Here is a 26,387-nt window from a genome sequence, read left to right on the forward strand (position 1 = left end):
GAAAAACAATTGTTAACATCTGTTTTATTAAAAAATGATTATCCTTTATCGTTTATAAATAAGGAATTGTCAAGATTGGATCGAATGGAACAGAACAACTTAGAACGGGATCCTACAACATTCACCAGAAATAATACGAGGAAAATATCAATACCATATATAAAAGGACTATCCGAGAAACTTAAAACAATAGGAAATAAATTCAACATTTCAACAACATTCAAAACAACAAACACATTGAGATCTATTCTATCTAAAACTAAACCTAACAATGATCAAGAAAGAACAAAGAATTGCATTTATAAAATACCTTGTGAATGCGAACAATTTTATTTAGGTGAGACATCAAGACCATTAGACGTTAGAATAAATGAACATCAATCTTATATTAAAAATAGAGAATTTGAGAGATCTCAGATATGTCAACACGCATGGGATAATGAACATAGAGTTCAGTGGAGAGATTCAAGTATAGTCCTGAAAGAATCAGATAGTAAAAAGAGAAAAATCAAAGAAGCGGCTCTAATTATGCTAAATGAAACCAATTGTGTCGCAAATTCCTCGGTAGAATGCAGTAGGATGTGGTTACCCATACTGAAAGAGGAAGTCAATAGAAAGAAAATACCAAGATTAGTAAGTCAATAATATCGAGCTAGTACATATTTTATATTTTAGTATTACTTATATATCTAGTATTATTAATATTATTTATAATTTAAACATGTTACAAGTCAGAATTTGGTATTATTTTTTGAGAGTAAATTAATGTAAGACCAAATACTTACGATGTCGGGATAGTATCACAGGTTTTTCCTGGTTTTCCCTTGTGATTTACTATGAAGTCTCTAACGCGAGAATTTTACTGTCGTTGCATTTGGTTGTCTTTTTAAAGACATATCACATGCTATAATTTTTTATGACGGATATTCTTGAGTTGGGGTTAATTTCATGTAATCGAATGAACTATCTTTCAGTAAGTCGTCCCAGGAACGCAACTCATAAATATTGGCAATATCATTTTAAAGTCTTCTACTTTAAAATGTATAATATATGTCTGAATTGCCAATATAAATGAGTGAGATTAAATAAATTATTAGAAGAATTTTTTTGCTTAGCAACAACACTTTAGTTTATTTTAGTAATATTTTGTATTTTGACAACGGCACCCGATTTGGGCGTCGAAACGTTAATAAAATTATTTTTTTCATTTTAATTGTGGCTTATTTCCCATACAAATAATTAATCTTAAAGACTTTTGTGAATAATTAAAGTGAAAATAACGATGTATTTAGATTTAAAATGGAAAGATTGTTTAGTTTAGAGGTAATTATAAATTTCTCGAAATTGATAATTGAAAAGAAAGTTGGAATTTTAATATCTTTATTTCAACACGAGTATATGTTGTAGAGTTTCTCCGAAAGTAATTAGGATTGTCGGAATAATTTTGAAAATGACTGTTTTGTTTGTCGAATGGAAAAGTCGAGGTTTCTGATGCTTGGCAATGTGGAAGGGGAAAAGTAGTTAGAATGATTGAGAGAGTTTGAAAAGGAAGGCATTATGTTTTTGGTATCGCTAAGGAGCGGTTCGACGTTTTCGTGGATAGATAGTTAGCAGATACCAGTGGCTGTTTGATAGTGGAGAATAGTGTTGAAAAGTGGAACGAGAGACAGATCAAATTGAGACGAAATACCTCTTTGATTCTGTATTATTGTGAGAAGGAGAGCAGAGAATTTTTGGAGTTTTGTTTGAATCGAGTACGTGTCAAAAGAGGCCCGGTTTGTTGGAGAATTGGTGCTGGTATGCTGATAGTTTTGAAGCTGGACAAAGGAGAGGGCTTTGATGAGTAGCCTTTAACATAGTCAACGAGGGAGAGCTGTTTTGGGTCACGAGAAGACATCAGAGTGAGTGAAGCAAAAGGTCAGTCAATTTATGTGAAAGAGATTTTTATGTTCGGAAACTAAATTTTGAGTAAAAAGCATATGAATTAAAATTCCAATATTTCAAAAAGTAAATAGTAAATATAGGTAATCTTGCGAATACATAAATTTGTTTTGTTTAGTTTGTTTTACCAAAGTCATCGGGAACAAACCGATAATTTGTTTTTTTTTTAACTATAATAAATTTAAGTGGTGAAAATTTCATTCGGACATCTGTGTCCACAGGTTTTTAGATTCGATAGATTTCAGAGTATTGATTTTGATAAATAAAAGACAATTCTGTATTCTTATTTTAATATTTTGCTTTATTTCTTTTCCCTATTTTATCCTGATTAGGATCAACTAAGAGATACTGAACCCACGAGAGAAGATAAGTATAACGTGAGATAATTTGGATTTTTTTTAATAGTATAAAAAGGCACCCTGAGATTTTTTATTCAATTTTTATGTATGATTTGCGACAATTAAATAATTAATCAAATAAATAATAATTAATATAAAATTAATAAGAAGCAGATCATAACAATATATTTTCGAATAGGGGTTGTAATGTTTTTTTTTATTTTCAGAATACTAGAGACCCAACTAAGAAACCTTTGAAAATTCTTCACTTAACTGATTCACATATTTCACTAGATTATGAATATAACGGAGTTGTCAAATGTGGCTTCCCGCTATGTTGTAAGAAGGGACTGGGCAATATAGCAAAAGGCCAAAATGCTGGCTATTGGGGAGAATACGATTGTGACATTCCTCCTTGGCTTTATGAAAGTACCCTACAACATATAAGTAACACTCATAAGGTAACTATACTTGTTCAATTGAAACACATCTTCGGTCAGGTTTGCCTTGAATAACGTCACATTGATAGTTGCAAAGTTTCTGCGCAATAGGCTTCTCGCCTTTTAATGGAGGACCAAAAAGGCTTGCCTATAATCTGAATTTCATTATTGACTGATATTATCTTGCCATCAAGCAATAAGACTTAACGTCCAGATAACCTTTCACATGGTGGCGTTCTTCTGCACGACAATGCTCGGTCTCAAGTTGGCAAAGGAGTGAAAGAAATTCTACAACAAAAGAGATGGAGGATATTAGAGTGTCTAATATCCTCCAATAAAAAAAACCTAAAATATAATCAATTTGAGTCAGACGAAGAAGTACAAAATGAAGAATTTTTCGAGCAACAGGCACAAAAGCTCTTTAAACACGGTATACATCAGTTGGTGAAACAATGGGATATGTACCTTAAGTGTAGTAGTAATTATTCATCATCATCATTTGGCTCTACAACTCTATGTGAGTCTTGGCCGCGTTTACTATTTCCCTCCATTGTTGTCGGTTCTGAGCAGCTATTTCCCATTGCTGTACTCCCATTTTGCGTAGATCGCTGGCTCCTGCGTCCTTCCATCTCTTTCTTGGGCGACCAACTGACCTTTTTCCATCGGGCCTTTCCCAGAATGTGGCGTTTAGAAGTCTTTCGTCACTTGATCTTAGTACGTGACCCGCCCATCGTATTCTGTTTGATTTAATGTAGCGTACTATGTTTTCATCTCCGTATATTGTCTGGAGTTCATCATTGTGTCTTCTTCTCCATTCTCCTGTTGTCTCTTCTCTGCAGGTTCCAGTAGTAATTATTAGTAGATAAATTTACCAATAATTTTTGTCTGGACCAAAGTTGTGTTTCAGTTGAACAAGCCTCCTAAATACTGCATCATTTTTAATGTGATTTTTTGATGTTGTTTATCTTAAGGACTTGGACTACATTTACTTTACTGGAGACATTGTTGATCATACAGTCTGGAACACAACAATTGAGTCAAATACGGAGGTGATTAACGTTGCTTTTAGAGCATTACAAGAAAATTTTCCCACGACCCCAGTGTTTTCTGTAATTGGTAACCACGAATCGCATCCATCAAATGTGTAAGTACCTTAAATATGCATTGATATGCCTTATATATCCCTAAAATTGCTAGTGATCACCGATCTTTGTAATATTTTTTTTATTAAGTTTTTATTAGCGCCCCTTTTAAACTCTTACTTATTTTGTTAAGACTACTAGGCAGCAATCGAAAGTGTCAAAGAGTATAATATATGTTACGGTTGATGTGATAGATCCGGTCTGTATTAATAATTACCGGTAAATATTAATAGTAACCGTAGCATCTGGTCAATGTGATTAATAATGCCTTTATAATTAAATTTACCGGCTGTTATTAATACTTTCCTAACAGTTCTGGTTAATGTAATAAAAACGCATTTTGGGCTTCACTATTGTTTATTTATGAAATTTGATAATAAAGTTAAACACTTAAACAGAATTTATCAATAAAAAAACTCAACTAGACACCTTATAAATAAAAACAACAAACTCATACACACACATTAGGCTTTAGTTACTAGACTATAATAATTACTTGTTTTTATAGGAAAGTCTCTTGTGGCACTTAGAATTACAAAGAACGCTTAATTTTTTGCATTTGCAGCGTTTTTAATTTAATTGGCCACTACAATTGAAGTGGCGGAATCCTTGACTGCCTAAATTCGAATATTTACAAACGCATTCACTGAGACTTATCTTAGTATCAGGCGCTTCATTGACTGAAATAAGTGTTCCCTAGCAGGTGGTAAATTCGTTTCGTGCATGCAGTTGGTTTAAATAACATGCTTATTGCATAGCTTGTATAGATTTTCATCTATAACAGAAATAATAATGGCAATAATGTTTCGGCTATCGGCCTTAGCTCTATTACCTTCTGGAATTCGCACTCTAACACTTTGACCTACTTTCTCAACAGTGAATCTATCATTATAATGCTTCAAGATTCTGTCAGATTCTTTTACAAGTGACTGTTTAGCAAGACCTCGAGTCTCCTGAATTTTTTTATGAAGTTTTGTCAATTGCAGTGCTATCTTTTTCGTCTCCCTCATTTTCTTTAACGCCAATACTGGCATTGTCTTCCTTATTGACAGCAATTATCGCACACGCATTATGTTCGATTGGGCTTTTAGTGTTACCTGTATCCTCAATATTAGTTAACTGTGAATCCTCGGTTGTACTGTTGAGTTCCATATCACCGGGTGCTTTGCTCCATTATCAGCGTCATCAGAATGATCTGCTATTGTCGCTTCTAAGTCTTCTTCTGATTTCGGGTAAAGTACCAGGAGGTAAGGATGTTTTTAACCCTACTTTAGCAATATGTATTTAATACTTACATTAAATAGTGTATTACACAGTGGACGCTTCAGACTACAGATTGACTAACAATTTGGTATGGTATGCGCTATGCGCCGTATTTAGCTCTGGTATGTCGCAGTGACTAATACACTCCCTACACTCCGCAAGCTTCTACGCACTTAACGGTATTGAAATTTATCACATTTTCCATTCTAATCCGGTATTTATTAATAATTACCGGTCGATGTGATTAATTCTGGCATATTTATTACTTTTACCTAGCTATTCGGTTTATATTAATAGTAACCGGTAATTATTAATAATTTCCAATTAATCACACTTACCGTAACATATATACCTAGGTCACACTATCAAACTAGGCAAACAGAATTAAACGGCAGAGATAACTAGAAGAATCCGAATTACTTTGGCAGCGATGGAAGACTCAGTGATGTGTTGAAAAACAAAAAGATACCAATAAATTTAAAGAAAAGGGTATTCAACATTTGTATTCTATAACGAGCTATGTTGGAAGTATCTCTGAGAAAACATAAATACGAAACGAGGACGTGCGAAGCAGGACGAAGGTGCAATATGTAATTGGAAGAATTGCGCAAATGAAATGGAACTGGGTAGGACACGTGGCATAGCAAAACAACGACAAGTAGACGAGAAACATTGTACAATGGATACCACGCGAACACGGTCATGGTAGAGGAAGATCACAAAAATGATGGCTAGACGATATTAAAGCAAAAGTGGGGAGAAACTGGCACCAAATAGCACAAAAGAGAGAAGAGTAGCAAAACTCATGGGGAGGCCTTTGTCCAGAAGTGGATGCAAACAGGCTGAATAAGAAGAGACCAGGCAGCAATATCTACAAGAGTTGGAACTGGATGCCAAGGATATAAGAGTTATCGCTAATCTGTATTGGAACCAGACAGCAACAGTACGTCTTCAAAAGTTAAACAAAAAGGAAGATTTCTTAATAAAAAAAGAAGTAATGCAAGATTGCATACTTGCCTCCATGTTGTTTAACTTATACGCAAAAGAACCATTCGCAGAAGCAGTTGCAGCTATGATACAGCGATAGTGTCGGGTCTTTTAAATGTTCAGCTCAGCGGGATGCTATTGTTCGAGGTGTAAAATTACATAAACAAAGGATAATAATAATAGTCTCCCGTTTTATACCGCTCACGTGGCTTTGGGAGTATAGCAGGGTAGTCTGCTATATCTAGGGCCTACGGTATACAAGGAAGGTAACAGGGCCAGTGCTACGCTTCAACCGCCTATTATTACTCCTGGCTTTATTCAAGGTACTCATTTTATTCAGGCTGAGTCGACCTGGGGCCTATAAACATTTTAAAAATGTCTAGTTGTTCTTGCCGGCGGTAGGATTTGAACTCCGGACCACCGGCACGCTAGCCTAGCACACTACCACTCGGCTACGCCGGCCCGATCATTTCATAAAACTCCCTTGTTTATGGAATTCAACATTTTAAACAATAGTACCCCGCTAAGCTAAATTTTAATGAGTCTCTTAGATAGCTGGTACACCTATACTGCGTAAGTTTTCGTAATTGTTGCAGGTATACTCCTAATAAAGAAGACATAATAGCAAAAGGTCTATCCTCTAGCTGGCTGTATGATCTAATGGCCAAGCTGTGGAGTCCATGGTTACCCGAGAGCGCATTGAACACAGTTCGACTACAAGGCTACTATGCTCATTCGGTTACTGATAAGTTAAAAATTATTGGATTAAACAATAATTTATGCTTCAGTTTTAACTGGTAAGTAACAATTCATTGATATGTTTTTTCAAATTTTGTTTGTAGAATCACTGATTCATATTGAGTATTAAATTTGGCGTCTTTATTCTCAAACTGCTTTCCTGACTTTTTTACAAATATCCAAATTTCAATAGCAGTTCTATTGGCATGGCCTAATGATACTGGCCATCTTCCTCAAAATTCTAGTAGGACTTCCTTTAATGTTCCAATACAGTTTTCTACTATGAGCTTCGAAACCATCAAGAAAATAAAAACGGCGTATATGGGTCACATCATGCCAAACGAAAAATACCAGTTCCTTCAACTTATAATCGAGGATAAAATTTAAGGAAAGAGATGAATGGACAGGAATTAACGACATACAATCTCTGATACATATTGCAAGAAACAAATAGTAGATGGATATTTACTTTAATCTTGCACGTCTCAGTATATTATTGTATTTTCTTTGTTGCAGGTGGTTATTATTAGACACAGAATATATGAAGGAGCAACTACAATTTCTGATCCGAGAATTAGAAGAGTCAGAGAAGAAGAGGCAATTCGTTCACATCCTTGCTCATATATCGGTCGGTAATGAAGAATGTATAGAGCCTTGGGAGAAGAGCTACAATGAAATTGTTAGAAGGTAGTATAGATTATATTCGTCTTAGAGACTAAGTTTTCACTCTAATGGCATATCATCATCATAATCATACATCTCCAAGTAGAGCAAAGGGCACCTTGCGGTGTTTCAAGTAGCATGAGGAATGATGGTGAGGTTGCTAGTCCCACGCTTCACCTGTTGTGTTCCGTCCAATTTTGTTTACTAGTTTTCTCCATTCTCTTCTGTTTTTTGCTATCTTCTTTGCATCGTTCCATGTTAAATTATTTTCTTTGAGTTCTTTCTCTATTGTTCTTTTCCACGTATAAGATGGTCTACCCATTCTTCTTTTGCCTTGAGCATTGTAAATAATGGCATATAAAACAACGTAATGTTACTCTACATCCCACCAGACTGAAAACAATGGGAACCTTCTCTGGTTACACCTCCGAGGCTTCTACAATTTGCAAGCCATACGGATGCTGAGACTAAGGAAGATGAGGGAATTTTACAATTTATAATTCAAGTTCAGCGCGGTAAAGTTTCAACGAGAATGGTTCCCTTCGTACTCCAATCAGAGTCAACATGTAAATCAAAAATGAATAACCATTTTCAATTTCGCTGCAAAACGAAAATACAGCCGCATCATATTCTAGTCCAATCAGAGAGTGCAGCAAGCACCTCTACCGGTTTCGAAACTTATTAGTCTCTCATCAGGAGGCACATATGCTGCTCTCTCTGATCCAACCAAAACAAATCCCGGCGTGCTGTCACGGTTTGCAACGAACGAAATGGCATAGATGCCCTAGCGGCAACTGTTAGCAAGAGACTAAGTTTTCACTCTAATGGCATATAAAACAACGTAATGTTACTCTACATCCCACCAAACTGAAAACAATGGGAACCTTCTCTGGTTACACTTCCGAGGCTTCTACAAGTTGCAAGCCATACGGATGCTGAGACTAAAGAAGATGAGGGACTTTTACAATTTATAATTTACGTCCCATCTGCTCAGCGCGGTTATTCATTTTTGATTTACATGTTTACTCTGATTGGAGTACGAAGGGAACCATTCTCGTTGGAACTTTACCGCGCTGAACTTGAATTATAAATTGTAAAATTCCCTCATCTTCCTTAGTCTCAGCATCCGTATGGCTTGCAAATTGTAGAAGCCTCGGAGGTGTAACCAGAGAAGGTTCCCAATGTTTTCATTCTGGTGGGATGTTCTATATGCCATTAGAGTGAAAACTTAGTCTTTTTGCTAGCAGTTGCCGCTAGGACATCTATGCTATTTCGTTCGTTACAATCAGTGACTGCACGCCGGGGTTTGTTTTGGTTGGATCAGAGAGAGCAGCATATGTGCCTTCTGATGAGAGACTAATAAGTTTCGAAACCGGTAGAGGTGCTTGCTGCACTCTCTAATTGGACTAGAATATGATGTGGCTGTATTTTCGTTTTGCAACGAAATTGAAAAATGGTTATTCATTTTTGATATATCTTGTCTTGTTTAGTCTTTCAGTATGTTAATGCAAATTAATTTTTGAAATATTTCTTAAAAGTTTGACTGCTTATCGGTGTCTGCCTATCGGTGTCAGCGGCCTTTTAGTGTTATTTCCTTTACCACCCCTCTGAATAACTGCCTTTCTCTACTCTTTCCATGTGACTACACCATGTTACATTGACTATCCCCATCCCCATATACAGGGTGTTAGTAAATAAGTATGAAAAATTTTAAGGGCTAATTCTACATGAAAAATTAATGCCAGTTTGTTCTATAAACATATATCCGCAAATGCTTAGTTTCGGAGATACGGGGTGTTGAAATTTTTATTTCAAACTGCCAATTTATTTATTGCTCTAAGACCAGTTGAGCTATGAAAATTAAATTTGGTGAGTTTTAAGAGGTAGCTATTATGAATTTTATAACATACAATTAAGAATTTTGTATTCATCATTGGCGCGCCTACGGGCAATGGTCTGAATTATTTTAAATAAAAAAATAGTAGGCCACTGAGATATTTCGAATTAGAAATTATTAAATTCCACGTCTAATTTATGATAAAAAACCTTTCTTGCCTTTTTTTCATATGATGCACTGTTTTTATGCAGAAAAATAAAACATCTTGGCGCATATTTTTCATTTCTTAATACATCAAGAACTATCCAATATAATAATACTGAACTAGAACAATACAATGTCAAAAAAACGTCAAAAGTGAAAACCAATATTTTAAATTTCTCCGAAGAAAATATTAGTTTTTAGCGTTTTTTTTTTTTCATTAAAGTTCTACTGTAGTTCACCTACGATTCAGACGTGTTTATCTGCAAGAGTAAAACCAAATTAAACAATATCCGGTTAAAATTGTGTCTTTAAATAGTTGTTCAAATTTGGTGGTATATAAGGAAGTTTGGATAGAGCGTTCAAAACCAATTAAATGGACCTGCAAGTCGGGGGGAAACCCCCTGACCCTGTACCCCCAGATATACCTCAAAAAAAGATAAGTTTAATTAAAGATGTAAGTATGGATATTTATCCAGTCGGACAGGTGACAACCTTTAATAAAAATAACATTTGTAATGAAAATAATCCGGTAAGTACTGATAATAATTTATTAATTAATCAAAATTCGTCAACAAATGATAAAATCGACAATATTATGTCAAAAGAAAGAGAGGAATTTGTGTATGTAAGTACTGATTTAGGGCCATACCATATTTATGTTGAAAATAATACAGCTGAATTCAAAGGCAAATTAAATGCTCTCAAAATTGGAGATATAATTCTCTCTAACTTCCCGCAAATAGATAACAAAATTATTAGTATTGATTCTATAGGTCGGAATAGGATTAGAATCAAGTTAAAAGATTATAAATCAGCGAATTTTCTAATAACTCATAAAAACGATAACATTTTTGTTAAAAATAACTTTGTATTGTACATTCCAAAATTTATTCTCCATAGACAGGGCGTCATTAGAGATATTGAACAAGACTTTTCGGATGAGTATATAAAAGGTAAAATAAAACCATTTGATCAACATTGCAATTTTGAAGTTTCTAACGTCAAAAGAATAAACCGTAAAGTAGAAAAAATTACAGATGAAGGTAAGTCAATAGAATATGTTGCTACTAAGTCTTGCATTGTTACTTTTAAATCCCAAATTTTGCCAAAATATATTTCTATTAATAAGGTTATTAAGGAAGTAGAACCCTACAAACAAAAGGTACTATTATGTTATAACTGCCTCCGTTTCGGCCACCTAGGTAGTCAGTGTAGAAGTAGACCGAGATGTAGTAAATGTCAGGAATCCCACACCACAAAAGATTGTACTAGTACTGACTACCTACCACGTTACTTTAGCTGTCAAGGAAATCACCTTACAACTAATTTATCTTCTTGTCCAGAATTTAAAAGGCAAAAAATTGTGAAGGAAACCATGAGCTCTTCCAATGTTAATTTCTTTGATGCAAATAAACAGGTCCCAAAAAATACATACGCCAACATAGTCGCTCTTAATACCTCTGCCATGGAAAATAGTGTAATTTCCTCGACAAATTATCCCCAACGGATTCAATCTGGACTTACCCCATCTAGCATAATACAGTCTCATTCTTCTCAACCACAATTCTCGCAGACCCAGAATTTACAACCCAAATCGTATAAAAATAATTTTACTAATTACATGTTTTCTTCTCCTACATCTTCAAGCCCAAACAACAGGCACAGGCCAATTAGCCCTAATCCCATTGAAATTTCAAGACAAGAAATTCTTTCTCAACCAAACTCATCTTTTGTCTCGGGAGGAATTTTTAATAGTCAACATTATTTAAAAAACTCAGTTGGAGTAAAATCACAATCAGAGGAATTAAATTCAACAATAAGTTTAGTTTTAGAAGTAGTTCTCAATATTATAAATAATATAAAACAAACAAACAATTTTAATGTATCAGAGTCAGAAATAGTTCAATTAATTAGTAATCATGTAAACCAACCCTTGTCTTCAAATTCGCAGACATCACAAATATGGATATGCTGCAATGGAATTGTCGTTCAGCAGTAGCTAATAAAGTAAATTTAGAATATCTGCTATATCAAAATCAAATTTCCATAGCATTACTCTCAGAAACCTATATAATTAATAGAAAAATATATATTTTATTTTATATAACCTATATAATTAAATATAGAAAATACTATTATAATTTTAAAGGTTATAATTGCTTTAGATCAGATCGTGCAGACGGGTATGGTGGAACTGCCATTTTATTAAAATCAAACATAAGATGTGAAGAAATAAATCTTAAAAATAGACATCCTTTCACTCATAAATGTATTTCAGTTCAAATTTTTCGAAACAAAAATCCTATTACTATTGTCTCAGTATACATTGAACCAAAAACCCAGATATCTGAAAGACAATGGTTGGAATTCTTTACAGATATTCCTAAGCCTTTTATTATTGGTGGCGATTTTAATGCCCACAGTATCGCATGGGGCTGTGAAATTGAAGACAATTATGGTAAAAAACTTTTAGAAAGTATTGATCATTGTAATTTGATATGTCTGAATGATGGGTCGCCCACATTAGCAACTAGTAACAGTCCATCTGCTATTGACTTAACATTTTGTACTCAAGATCTTTCAAATTTTTTAACGTGGAGTGTCTTACAAGATCCTCATGGATCCAATCATCTTCCGATTATCATAAACATGGAAACAGATAATACAACTTCATCTCCAACTGAAAACTTTCATAAGATCTGGAATCTTAACAAGGCCGATTGGGACTTATACACCTCTGTACTAGAAGCTGAAAATTCTCCCGGTAATTATCAACAGTTAATAGCAAACATCAATAAAGCAGCCAATTTAGCAATACCGAAATTTTCATCTAACGTCATACATAAGAGACAAATCTCAAACCAATGGTGGTGCGAAAGTTGTAAAACTGCTGCTGATAACCGTAAAATTGCATACGGAAAATATAAACAAAACCCTACAAGGAATAATTTATTTGAATTTAAGAGACTTGATGCTGTCGCAAAAAAACTCTTCAAGCAAAAGAAAAAACAGAATTGGATAGAGTACTGCGAAAGCCTTAACTCCAAAACAAAAATCAGTGAAGTATGGAAGAAAGTAAACGCCTTTAAAAACCGCAAACAGTCCAACAAGTTTCCAATAAATCCCAATTCAAGCTGGCTAGATGAATTTCATAATAAAATATCTCCTCAGTGGGTACCTTCCCAATATTTTCCAGAATACAGCGAAACAGTTTCAAGGGATAAGTTTGGCTTAGAACAACCATTTAAATTGTGGGAGTTAGATCGAGTACTTAGTCAACAAAATAGTAGTGCTCCAGGTAAAGACAATATTTCATATTCCATGATATACCATATACCACTTCAATATAAAATATCATTATTACATATTTTTAATGAAATTTGGAATGACACGTCACAAATTCCAGAGAGTTGGAAGGAATATATTCTAATACCTATTAAAAAACCTGGAAAACCAGAAAATTCTTATAGTTCATATAGACCAATATCCCTAGCTTCTTGCTTCCTAAAGACGTTAGAAAGATTAATAAAAAATAGAATTGAACACTGGTTAGAGCAAGAAGATATTTTCCCAAAATCTCAATATGGATTTCGAAAATAAAAATCAACTCAAGATGCGATAACTTCCTTAGTCTCATCTATACTAATAAACTTTACTGATAATGCGTATACTATGGCTGCTTTTCTAGATGTCTCTTCTGCATTCGATACCGTTAATTTGGACATTATGTATAAAAAACTAGTAGACATTGGTTTTCCCATCAACTTAGCTAGATTTCTGAGGACACTGTACACTAATAGATGGACGGTTTTAAAAATCAACAATTCCATCTCCACTCCACGTCTTACAAATATAGGACTACCACAGGGTAGCATATTAAGTCCAATGTTATATATTTTATATAATATTGATTTAGAAAATTGTATTAATAGCACAACAAAGATTATTCAATATGCTGATGATGTAGTAGTTTACACATCCCACAAATCATTGGATATATGTAAAAATAATTTTAATGTCTCAATTAAGGCTGTTCTTAATCACTATCAAAATATTGGTTTAGCAATATCAGAATCTAAAACAGAAATTTGCATTTTCTCCAGAAATCGTCAAATTCCACAAGGTCATTTGGCAGTAGGTCAAATTCAATATCCTATTAAAAATTGTATAAAATATCTCGGTACTTATTTGGATAGAAAACTTCTATGGAAGGATCACATGCATCATATCATAAAAAAGTCTGAAAATGCAATGAATATGAATATTCTACGAGCCTTTTGTAGAACTAATTGGGGTGCCGATCCAAATATAGCACTTTTATTTTACCGTACTATGATTCGTCCTATTTTCGATTACAGTTGTCATCTGTATGGAACTGCTGCAAACACACATTTGAATAAATTAGAAATACAAAAAAATAAATGTCTTCGACTTTGTCTTGGATATTTGAAGTCTACACCCGTTAATATAATGGAAGTTGAGGCGATAGAACCACCCCTGGAATTTCGACGACAGTTTTTAAGTGATAAATTTATTACTAGAGCTATAGGAAAAAATACAAACTATCTGCAGGATATACATAAGTTATCAATTTTAGATCTAACTCATAAATATTGGACAAAGAAAAAATGTCCCCTTCTTGTAGATAGTTACTTGAAAATATCTCAATACCGAAGTACTTTCTATACTTATGAAAATCAAGTTTCACCTATGTATTCCCATGTATTAGAAGAAATTTTCTCAAAACAAATTAATACTTTTTTTATGGATATTAATTTAAATCCAGCCGTTTTTCAATCATTTATACTTCATAAATGGCCACATTATCAGTTTTACTATACAGATGGATCCAAAGTACAAAACAAAGTAGGATGTGCAATAATCAATATTCAAAGTGGATTTAAAAAATTATTCAAATTGCCTTGTGAATCATCGATATACACCGCTGAAATGATAGCGATACTTTTTGCTTTAAGACACATATTTAGTAACGAACCCTATAGCTGCATAATATTTACAGACAGTAAGAGTGTCGTTGATAGACTAACTAACGTACATAAGTACCAACAACTCAATCATATAGAACTGGAAATTATGACTCTTTATAATAAAATTGCAAATTTAGGAAAAAACATCATTATATCATGGATAAAGGGACACGCAGGCATTAGGGGTAACGAAATAGTAGACAGGCTAGCCAAATCCGCCCTAGAAATAGGCGAAGAACTTCCCATGAACTTACTACCCATTTCGGATATTGATATTATTAGTAGACGACACCAAAAAGAAAATTGGCAAAGGTATTATCGAAACACGAGAACTGGTAGTAATTACAAACAAATGCGACCTGAAATTCCCATTAAAAGATGGTTTCATTCTGTATCAAATCGCCATTTCATAAGAGTTATAAATAGATTGAGATGTAATCATGCTCTTACCCCCCTTCATATGTACAGTCTGGGTCTCACAGAGTCACCTAACTGTGAGTGTGGAAAAGAAGGTAATCTACTACATATTCTCCTCGAATGTTCACATCAATCAGTAAATATAAACAAATATGATAATCTTAATATATTAAAAATTCCACTTCCCGTCTACCTGAACAATTTGATTTTTTCTGAAGAGATTAATATATTAAAAACAATTTACGAACATATCAAAAATTGTAAATATAGATTGTAGCAATAAATTTTACCCTGTATTTAAGAAATTTTGTTAAAACAAAGCAGGCATGTTTGTTAAAACAAAACAAACATGTTTGTTTTGTTGTTATTTTGTTTTAAATCCTGTAGATTTAAGTAATTATTGTATATTATAATTGAAAAAAGAAAAGAACAAAAAAAAGAGAAAAAGAAAAGAAAAAAAAAACAAAAAAAAACAAAATATGCAAAAAAAACAAAAAAAATAAAAAATGCAAAAAAAAACTAAGAAGATGTAAACCTCCGCGAGGATGAATCGGGTTTACGTCTTAGCGTAGTAAAAAAAAACAATTTATAAAAAATAATAAAAAAATTAATAAAAAAAACAAATTAACAATATAAAAAAAAATGCAAAAAAAAATACAAAAAAAAATAAAAATTTACAAAAAAAAATGAACAACCAAAACAGAGTATTATTTAGATAATAATTGTAGATAATAATGTTAGTTTGTTATGTATTTAGAGTTAGAAATACAGAAAAAATTCCTCTGATTGAAAAATCAAATTTGTTTGTTTTTAAAATAACAAAATGTCTGGCTAATTGGCTCGGCCAAGGCCATCAAATTCACTCAAAAAAAAAAAAAAAAAAAAAAAAAAAAAAAAAAAAACTAGAACAATAACAGAAAATATTACTAATACCATCTCAACTAGGTGCAAAGCTGCAAGAAATGTTTAAAATGATCTCCTTTACAGGTAACAAAAGAATTTTGTATTCATCATTGGCGCGCGTACGGGTTATGGTCTGAATTTTTTGAAGAAAAAATAGTACGCCACTGAGATATGTCAAACTAAAAATCATTTTTGAATGCCTCGTATTGACGACAAAAAATCTTTCTTGCCTTTTTTTCATATGCGGCGCCGTTTTTATGCAAGAAAATTAAACATCTTAACGTTTACAAAGTATTTGAACTAAGTTTCTATGCATATGGAAACTACCTCAAATACCTGGTAAGCGTTAAGATGTTTTATTTTTTGTATAAAAACGGAGCCTCTTATGAAAAAAAGGAAAGAAAGATTTTTTGTAGTAAATTGAACGAGGAATTTAAAAATGATTTTTAGTTTGACATATCTCAGTGGCGTACTATTTTTTTCTTCAAAAAATTCAGACCATTACCCGTAGGCGCGCCAATGATGAATATAAAATTCTTCTGTTATCTGTAAAGGAGATCATTTTAAACATTTCTTGCAGCTTTGCACCTAGTTGAAATCTAATTAGTAATATTTTCTGTTATTGTTCTAGTTTAGTATTATTATATTGGATAGTTCTTGATGATGTATTAAGAAATGAAAAATACGCGCCAAGATGTTTTATTATTCTGCATAAAAACGGTGCATCATATGAAGAAAAGGTAAGAAAGGTTTTTCATCATAAATTAGACGTGGAATTTAAAAATAATTTTTAATTCAAAATATCTCAGTGGCGTACTATTTTTTTCTTTAAAAAAATTCAGACCATTGCCCGTAGGCGCGCCAATGATGAATACAAAATTCTACGTTGTATGTCAAAAAATTCGCAATAACTATCTCCTAAAACTCACCAAATTTCATTTTCATAGCTCAACTGGTCTTAGAGCAATAAATAAATTGGCAGTTTGAAATAAAAATTTTAACACACCGTATTTCCGAAACTAAGCATTTGTGGACATATGTTTATAGAGCAAACTGGTATTAATTTTTCATGTAGAATTAACCCTTAAAATTTTTCATACTTATTCACTAACACCCTGTATATTCTATATGTCTTCGTTGCTCACCTTGCCATCATTATCATCATCAACAGCTATTCCATCCATCGTCGGCTGTGAGCCTCCCTTAGGTGTGTCTATTCATTTCTATTCGCAGTTTTTTGCATCCATTTGTCTGCATATCATCAGCCCATCTGGTTTGAGGTTTGCCTTTACTTCTTTTACTTGTTCTTGATCTCAATTCAACAATTCGCTTCGTCCAACGGTTGTCTTTCATTCTTCCTCTGTGTCCTGCTTATGAGTCTCTATGTGAAGATCATTTGCTTCGTTTCCTACTCCTATTCAGTGATTATAAGCAGACCCCATTTGGAATATTCTACATTTTGTTTTCGAAGCATATAATCAATGTCTCCAATGTCTCCATCCTTTCGCGAATTATCTGATCATCCTCAAAATGCAGTGTAAATAGCCTCTAATCTCTTTGGATTTTTTACGATCTTTTGCTTAAATCGAAATATTGAATATTTTTTATTTCCTTTTTTAGATATGCTCATATTATAAAAGGACAATTTGTCGGCCATACCCATACTGACGAACTAAAAATATTCTACGACAAGGATAAGAAACCTATTAATATGGCATTCAATGGAGCAAGTTTAACACCGTTTGTCCAATATAATCCAAATTACAAGATAATGCACGTTGATCCAGATACATTAGTAAGTAGAGTATATCTATATTTGAACTGACGAATCTTTAGGCGAATCATACTAAATGAAGATTTTGTCAATTTTGCATAACCAACGTTTTGTCTTCTTCTTCTTAAAGTGCCGTGCCTTTCTGCGTAGGCGTCCACCATACATTGTCGTATCTGGTGAGATGTTAGATATTCAGGATTAAATAATTGTGTTTTTAGCAGCATTGCGAAGCATTTCATAGCTGTGGATTCCTGTCCATTGGCGAATATTACACATCTTCTACGTCCCAGACCCCTCTTACCCTCTATCTTCCCTTCGAGGATCAGTTGCTGAAAAGTGTATCGTTCTCCTCGTAATATACAGGGTGAGGCAGATAAAAGTCCTATTAGAAATATCTCGAGAACTAAAGGAAACAGAATCATGAAAATTGGAATGAAGGGGTTTTGAAGAGTGATTGATCTCTTTAATGAAAATATTTTCATCGGTTTGCTACTTCCGGTTATATCGGAAGTGGCTTATAACTTCGTTTTTTTTTAATGGAACATCCTGTATATTTTTACATTTTTGGATTCTCCTGGATGTCTTCTTTCTTAAAATATGAGGTTTTGTAATGCTATAGAGGGTAGTTTAAAAGATAATTACGTTTTTTTTCTTAATTTCCTAGCAACATTCACACCCTGTAGAATTGTAGTAGTTTGACATCAAAAACTGAATTTATGTTCAAATGATTTTTAATATAGTCTACTATTGTTAAAAATTGTTAGTATAGCTAAATGTTGAATTGTACTATACAGGGCTGGTCGAAACTCGGAAAGAGTATTTTCTGAGTTTTCTTGAATGGAACACCCTATATTTTATTATTGTAATGAAATGATATTTTATGCCACTTTTTTATTTCTTAAGCATTCCCTATACCTAACTGCTTTAATTTGTGAGTTATTGGTGATTCAAGCCAAACATTAATTTCAACAATAAATACGTGAAATTTTATTAGGTTGGCCGTGAAAATATTCAATCACAAATAATTTTTTGGAAATAAATGCATATTAATCTAGACTGATCTTTAAAATTGCCAATAATGGTTGAGCTATCAAAATACCTACGTAGTTAACATTCTTGGCGCGATTAACAATTAAGCACAAACTAAAGCATTTAGGTATAGGGAATGCTTAAGAAATAAAAAAGTACCATAAAATGTCTTTTCATTGCAATACTAAAATACAGGGTGTTCCATTTAAGAAAATTCAGAAAATCCTCATTCCGAGTTTCGGCCAACCCTGTATACTAAAATTTAACATTTAGCTATACTAATCATTTTTAATAATAGTAGACTATATTAAAAATCATTTTAACAAAAATAGAGTTTTTGATATCCAACTACTAAAATTCTACAGGGTGTGAAAGTTGCTACGAAATTAATAAAAAAACGTAATTAGCTTTTAAACTACCCTGTATAACATTACAAAACCGCATATCTTAAGAAAAAAGACATCGAGTAGAATCTAAAAATGTAAAAATATACAGGGTGTTCCATTTAGAAAACGAAGTTTTAAGCAACTTCCGGTATAACCGGAAGTGGAAAATTGATGAAAATATTTTCACTAAATAGATCACCCTTCAAACCCCCTTCATGCCAATTTTCATGATTCTGTTGCCTTTAGTTCTCTAAATATTTCTAATAGGCCAGTTATCTGCCTCACCCTATATATCCCAAGTATGCAGTCTTCTTATTTTTAACGTAGGTAATTAAAAGCTATTTATCCTGTAAGCCAGCCCTTCTTAGTACTTCCTCATTTCTGACTCTGTCTCGATTCTGCGTCTCTGATTCGACGTAGGCACCACATTTCAAACACTTCAAGTTTGTTAATGGAACTGGCCTTTAACGTCCATGTTTCCATTCCGTACAAGAGTACAGGTCAGACGTAACACTTTGGCATCTTGTATCGGAGGTTGAAATCCAACTTGCAAGCAGTCAGAAATTTACGAAGCCCTAAAAGAGCATTTCTGGCTTGTCCTACTCTTCTCTTTATTTCATTCTCAGGGTCCCATCCCTCGTTCAGCAGACAGCCCAAGTATTTAAATTGCCTGACTTGTTCGATTTCTTCTCCAGATGTTGTTCTGAAGCTATTTCCTTGTGGCCAGGGCCGGCGATAACGGGCCTACAAGGGATGCACGGCAGGCGGGCGCCCCTGTTTGGGGGGGGGGGCGCAAAAATGAGCTTTTTTTCTGCCGGAGCTATACAAAATACTAATTTAAAAGAAACCGAAGGGTGCCTACGCTTCTTTTGCAGGCGGGCGCCTTATACCCTAGCGCCGGTACTGCTTGTGGCATTTTTATAAACTATTTTCAATGGGAAATAAGCCACAATTTTACCAAAAAAATGATTTTATTAACTTTTCGACGCCCAAGTCGGGTGTCGTTGTCAAAATACAAAATAATGCTAAATTAAATAAAAATGTTGTTGCTTAGTAAAAAATTCTTCTAATAATTTATTTAAACTGACTCATTTATATCGACAATTCAGACATGTATTATAAATTTTAAAGTAGAAGACTTTAAAATGATATTGCCAATATTGATGAGTTGCGTTCCTGGGACGACTTTACTAAAAGATAGTTCATTTGATTACATGAAATCAACCCAACTTAAGAATATCCGTCACAAAAAATTTCCGCCATTTAAAAAGACAACCAAATGCAACGGTGGCAGTAAAATTCTCGCGCTAGAGACTCCATAGTAAATCACGAGGGAAAACCAGGAAAAACCTTGTGATACTATCCCGACATCGTAAGTATTTACTCTCAAATCTAATACCAAATTCCGACTTTCATCATCATTCTCTTTGCCTTATCCCTATGCGGGGTCGGCTTCCCTAATTGCATTTCTCCACACAATTCTGTCTTGGGTCATATCAATGTTAATCCCCTTTACCAACATGTTCTGCCTTATCGCCTCCCCCCAGGTCTTCTTTGGTCTTCCTCTCCTACTCCTTCCAGGAATCTGCACTTCAGCTATTCTTCGTATTGGGTGATTAACGTCTCGACGTTGAACATGACCGAACCATCTTAACCTATGCTCTCTCATTTTGGCATCAATTGGTGCCACACCTAGACTTCCCCTAATATACTCATTTCTAATTTTATCCTTCTTTGTCACTCCACTCATCCATCTAAGCATTCTCATTTCCGCCACATGCATTCGTTGTTCCTCTTTCTTTTTCACTGCCCAACATTCAGTTCCGTACATCATAGCCGGTCTTATGGCTGTTTTATAGAATTTTCCCTTCAGCTTCATTGGAATTTTTCTGTCACACAACACACCACTCGCATCTTTCCACTTCATCCATCCAGCCCTAATTCTACTGCATGCATCTCCATCTATTTCTCCATTACTCTGTAATACCGATCCTACGTACTTAAAACTATTGCTTTTCACAATCATTTCACCATCCAAAGATACCATTTTATTTGTAGTAGCTCCATCTTTAAATGAACATTCCAAATACTCTGTTTTTGTCCTACTAAGTTTTAAACCTTTTTCCTCCAGAGCTTGTCTCCACTGTTCCAGTTTTTGTTCTAAGTCTCTTTCACTATTTCCTACTAACACGACATCATCAGCATACATTAAGCACCATGGAATGTTACCCTGTAGTTTCGCTGTTATCTGGTCCAAAACTAATGAGAATAAATACGGACTAAGCACAGAGCCTTGGTGCAATCCTACTTTCACATGAAATTTATCAGTCTCTCCCACACCTGTCCTAACACCAGTCGTTACTCCCTCATACATATCCCTCACAATCTTTACATATTCACCAGGGACTCCTTTCTTATTGAGTGCCCACCACAGAATCTCTCGAGGAACTCTATCATATGCTTTCTCAAGATCAATGAATACCATATGAGCGTTTGTTTCTTTACTCCTGTATTTTTCCATCAACTGCCTTATAATGAAAATTGCATCTGTTGTTGATCTACCCTGCATAAAGCCAAATTGATTCTCGGATATTTCGGTCTCTTCACGTATCCGTCTGTCAATTACTCTTTCCCATATTTTCATGGTGTGGCTAAGCAGTTTTATAGCCCTGTAGTTTGTACATTGTTGTATATCTCCCTTGTTTTTGTAAACAGGTACCAGTATACTGCTTCTCCATTCGTCTGGCATTTGTCCGACTTCCATAATTCTATTAAATAGACCTGCTAGCCACCTTGTTCCTGTCTCTCCCAATGCTCTCCATACTTCCCCAGGAATATCATCTGGTCCTACCGCTTTTCCTTTCTTTATTTTTTGAAGCGCTTGAGCCACTTCCTCGTTGGTTATTTTGGTGACCATTGCTGCTACTGTCTCCGATGACTCTACAGGCTGTCTGTCAAATTCTTCATTTAATAAGCTGTCAAAGTACTTTCTCCATCTCTTTTTGACTTCCCTTTCGTGAACTAGTATTTTATTATTTTTATCTCGGATACATCTAATCTGATTAAAATCTTTTGCTTTCCTTGCTCTCTGTTTGGCTATTTTATATATCTTCGTTTCGCCTTCCCTGGTATCAAGTTGATCATATAGGTTTGAATACGCTTCTGCTTTGGCTTTTGCTACTGCTACTTTCGCTTCCTTTTTCGCCACCATATAGTTTTGAAGATCTGTATCGGATCTGGTTTCTTGCCACTTTTTATATAATTTTCTCTTCTCTTTTATTTTTCCTTGTACTTCGTTTGACCACCACCAAGTCTCTTTATCCTCAAACTTTTTTCCTGACGTTTTCCCAAGTATTTCAATAGCAGTCTCTCTAATACTACTGGCCATTTTTCTCCAAATTGTATTAGGGCTTCCTTTCATGTTCCAACATATTTCTTCTACTATTCTTCTCCTGAATAGACCTTCTTTCTCATCTTTCAGCAGCCACCATTTGATTTTTTGTGGTCCTCTCCGATATTTTTGTTTAGTTTCGCCTTTTACTTCGATGTCCAGAACAAGCAGCTTATGTTGTTGGCTTACTGTCTCACTCACTATTACCTTGCAGTCCTTGCATTCACGTATGTCTTCTTTCCTTATCATGAAGTAGTCTATTTGGGATTGATGTTGTCCACTTTTGTAGGTAATAAGTTGAGTTTCTCTCTTTTTAAAGAATGTGTTAACAATCGCCATATCCAATGCTGTTGCTAATTCAAGCATGTCATCTCCAGCTTCATTTCTAGTTCCAAAGCCTAATCCCCCATGTATTGTTTCATATCCTGTCTTGGTTTGGCCCACATGTGCATTGAAATCACCTCCTATTATAACTTTCTCCTCTGCTGGAATATCACTCAGTACGTCTCCTAATTGATCATAGAAAGCTCTTCTTTCATTCTCACCCAGACCTGTTTGGGGAGCATACACACAAACAACATTCAATACCTCTTTATCAATTACGAATTTCACTGACATCATTCTATCACTCGTTCTTACAACTTCTACTACGTTACCTTTCATTTCACTATCAGCAATTATACCAACTCCATTTCTAGTGTTACTACTCCCTACATACCACAATTTGTATCCTTCACCTAGTTCTTTCGCCCTTTGTCCTTTCCACCTAGTTTCTTGAATACAAGCAATTTGAACTCTTCTTCGTTTGAGCGCATCCACTAACTCCAGACTCTTACCTGTAAGACTACCAAGATTCCAAGACCCTATCCTGATTTTTCTAACCTGCAATGGTGTTCCCCCTGAGATAGTCCTCACCCGGAGATCCGAACGGAGGCTCATTTTACTTCCGGAACATTTTACCTCAGGAGATGCCATCATTTCAGTATAAGTTTTTACTGCGTTTGGAGAAGGTCTTTTCATTATTATGGCCTGAAAAGATTTTTGGATATTTGATGCCTGAATGCCTTTTCTATCAGCACCATACCCTGCCCTGCACGTTTAGCCAATACACCACCAATGCAACCAAAGTGCAGTATTACCCCACACCCGCCTGCATTTTTCTGTATAGGCCAGGATCCCTACTGTAAGGACTGCCCTATAAGCCAATGTATTGTTGCCCGTATCCCGCCGCTAGGAGGCACGTACTTTGGTTATTTCGGGATACCAAATTCCGACTTTAATATATAATATATGCTATTTTAAATTATAAATAATATTAATAATACAAAGATATTATATAAATAATACTACAATATAAAATATTGTAGCGTGATTAGTGTAATTACTTCTAATTACAATAAAACTAGCGGTTCGTAATTTATATACGACTTTATTTATATAAGTTACAGACGAATTTATCTTATACACTAAACTTATTCACAAAATATGCCCGTATTTATACCCAGTTGTTATTCTGGAACAATCGACTCCCATCTCGAGCTATCGGCTTGTTCCGCCTACGTGACGTACCTTCCAGAATTCTCCGGCGAGGCCTAGCACATCCGATTACGTCATTCTCGAGGTGTTTACTGTTATACGGGGATCGGCCAAGATTTCTCTTCCGCTACACTGCTCCCCTCTTAAGATCTGAGCGTCTCGATCAGCAACTCTAAATGAAGGCCCAGGATGGCGGAATCTACACGACTCTCCAGCTCTGCATACACCCTTCAAGAAGAAATAACAGTCTACTGTCTTTGAAGGGTACGACATCTTCGGGTTCATGCAACACACAGTGATTTGTACACCAGTTCCTCTGAAGACCACTTCAAGCATGCTTCTCACAATCTTCCAATCCAGATTTTCTACTGCATGGCCTATTTTTGGTAAAGCCAAATTTTTGATGTCATAATTACACACGATTTTCTTCAAATTAGTTAGAGCACGCCATATGTTCTCGTAGCTTGGCGTGTCCGTATAAGACTTTCTGGTCACCATATACAGCAAAGATCGAGGACCATCTTCCAATCGCAGTACTCTTCCAATTTTAGGCTGCTGATTTCTTAACTCGTCCAGGCGGCCGAACTTTCTATTGAATACGGACGATATTCCTTTAGTCATCTCGAGGTCTTGGGCAACACAGTGGGCCAGAGAGACGTTTTCTGGAACACCAAACAGATCTTGCTGAACTTCTGTGGTCACGCCGAATCTAGCACTCTTTCTCGCTGCGTAATTTGACATAAATTGATTAAAACTTGGCTGTGGTGCATCTTTCATCTCCTGTTGGAGGACTCGGGCTTCCTCTGTTTCATTTGAGCCAGCATATGGTGCAAGACGATTTATGTGAATAACTTTTGGTTTACCGTTTGGTAACTTCTTAATTCTGTATATTACGTCATTTATTTTCTTCTTAACTTCATACGGACCTTCCCATTGTCTTTGCAGTTTAGGACACAGGCCTCGACGACGTTGTGGATTATAAAGCCAGACAAGATCACCTAATTCGAAGCTTTCATTCTTGCAGCGAGAATCATATTGATCTTTCATTCTGTCACTGGCTATCTGGATGTGTTGTCGGGCAAGTTCATGAATGTTGTTCATTCGTAACTTCAGGCGGTCTACGTATTCTTCGCCTGCAACATATTCCTCGGAAGGTCTGCAGCCAAACTCTAGGTCGCAGGGCAAACGAACTTCACGACCCAACATCAGGCAGGTTGGTGTTTGACCTGTAGTTTCATTCACGGCCGAGCGGTAGGCCATCAGGAATAAATGAATGTGTTGGTCCCAATCTCGCTGATGTTCAGATACAACTTTGGACAAGTGTTTACCCATCGTTCGGTTCATCCTCTCGACCATTCCATCTGATTGAGGATGCAGGGGTGTTGTTCTGGTCTTATTGGCACCAATCAATTTACAAACGTTTTGGAAAAGAGCTGACTCAAAGTTTCGCCCTTGGTCGGAGTGGATCTCCAAGGGAACACCAAATCGGCTGAAGAATTCTTCAACAAGTACCTCTGCAACGGTAGCAGCTTCTTGATTCGGTAATGCATAGGCCTCAGTCCATTTTGTAAAATAATCCATGGCTACCAGGATGTATTTATTTCCAGCATCGGTTTCTGGAAATGGACCTGCAATGTCGATAGCTACTCTTTCCATAGGACTTCCAACATTGTACTGTCTCATGGGTGCTCTCTTTTTACCAACCGGACCATTACCGGATGCACACAGTTCACATTTTCGGCACCATCTTCTTACATCATCTTTACAGTTCACCCAATAGAACCGTTCTCGAACCTTTTGCAGAGTCTTCGTAATACCAAAGTGTCCACCTGATGTACCGTCATGCAACTGACGCAATACTTCTGACACTTTACTTTTAGGTACAATTAACTGAAGCTTAGATTCTGTACCATCATCGTTCTCAAAGGTTCTGTACAGAAGATCATCTTTTAGTACCAGGCAATTCCATTGGCTCCAGTAGGCCTTGACTTCTGGACTACATGCACTAATGTTCTGCCAACTAGGTCTCTCACCTTGCCGCATCCAATCCAATACTCTTTTTATACATGGATCATCTTCTTGGGCGTCTTGTAACTGTTGGGGCTGCCATTGCTCATTAATTACGGTGGTTCGTCTCACGGGGCAAAATCGTTCCTCTAATTTGGCACAGTGATTACAATTCGCACTGCATGGTCGTCTCGAAAGGGCATCAGCATTTGAGTGAACTCTTCCGGCCCTGTGTTCTATCTCGTAATCATATTCTTGTAATCGTTCTAACCATCTTGCCATCTGGCCCTCTGGATTACGGAATTGTATGAGCCATTTTAGAGCAGCGTGATCGGTGCGAAGAAGGAACTTTCTGCCATACAAGTATTTATGGAAATGTTCGCAAGCCTTCACTACACCCAGC

The 26,387-nt window shown here is 35.2% G+C and overlaps 1 protein-coding gene across 1 annotated transcript in view; it reads left to right on the forward strand.

Moving 5' to 3' along the window:
• LOC114330678 (sphingomyelin phosphodiesterase 1-like) overlaps positions 1 to 26,387 on the forward strand; it is a 61,511-nt gene that overhangs the window by 23,969 nt on the left and 11,155 nt on the right. The window contains exons 6-10 of the mRNA XM_050661683.1: positions 2,507 to 2,740; positions 3,691 to 3,863; positions 6,708 to 6,908; positions 7,366 to 7,536; positions 17,482 to 17,656. Coding sequence (XP_050517640.1) covers positions 2,507 to 2,740; positions 3,691 to 3,863; positions 6,708 to 6,908; positions 7,366 to 7,536; positions 17,482 to 17,656 — 954 coding nt within the window. The remainder of the gene's footprint in view (positions 1 to 2,506; positions 2,741 to 3,690; positions 3,864 to 6,707; positions 6,909 to 7,365; positions 7,537 to 17,481; positions 17,657 to 26,387) is intronic.

This window comes from Diabrotica virgifera, chromosome 9, assembly GCF_917563875.1.
Source record: "Diabrotica virgifera virgifera chromosome 9, PGI_DIABVI_V3a".
NCBI classification, from domain to species: domain Eukaryota; kingdom Metazoa; phylum Arthropoda; class Insecta; order Coleoptera; family Chrysomelidae; genus Diabrotica; species Diabrotica virgifera.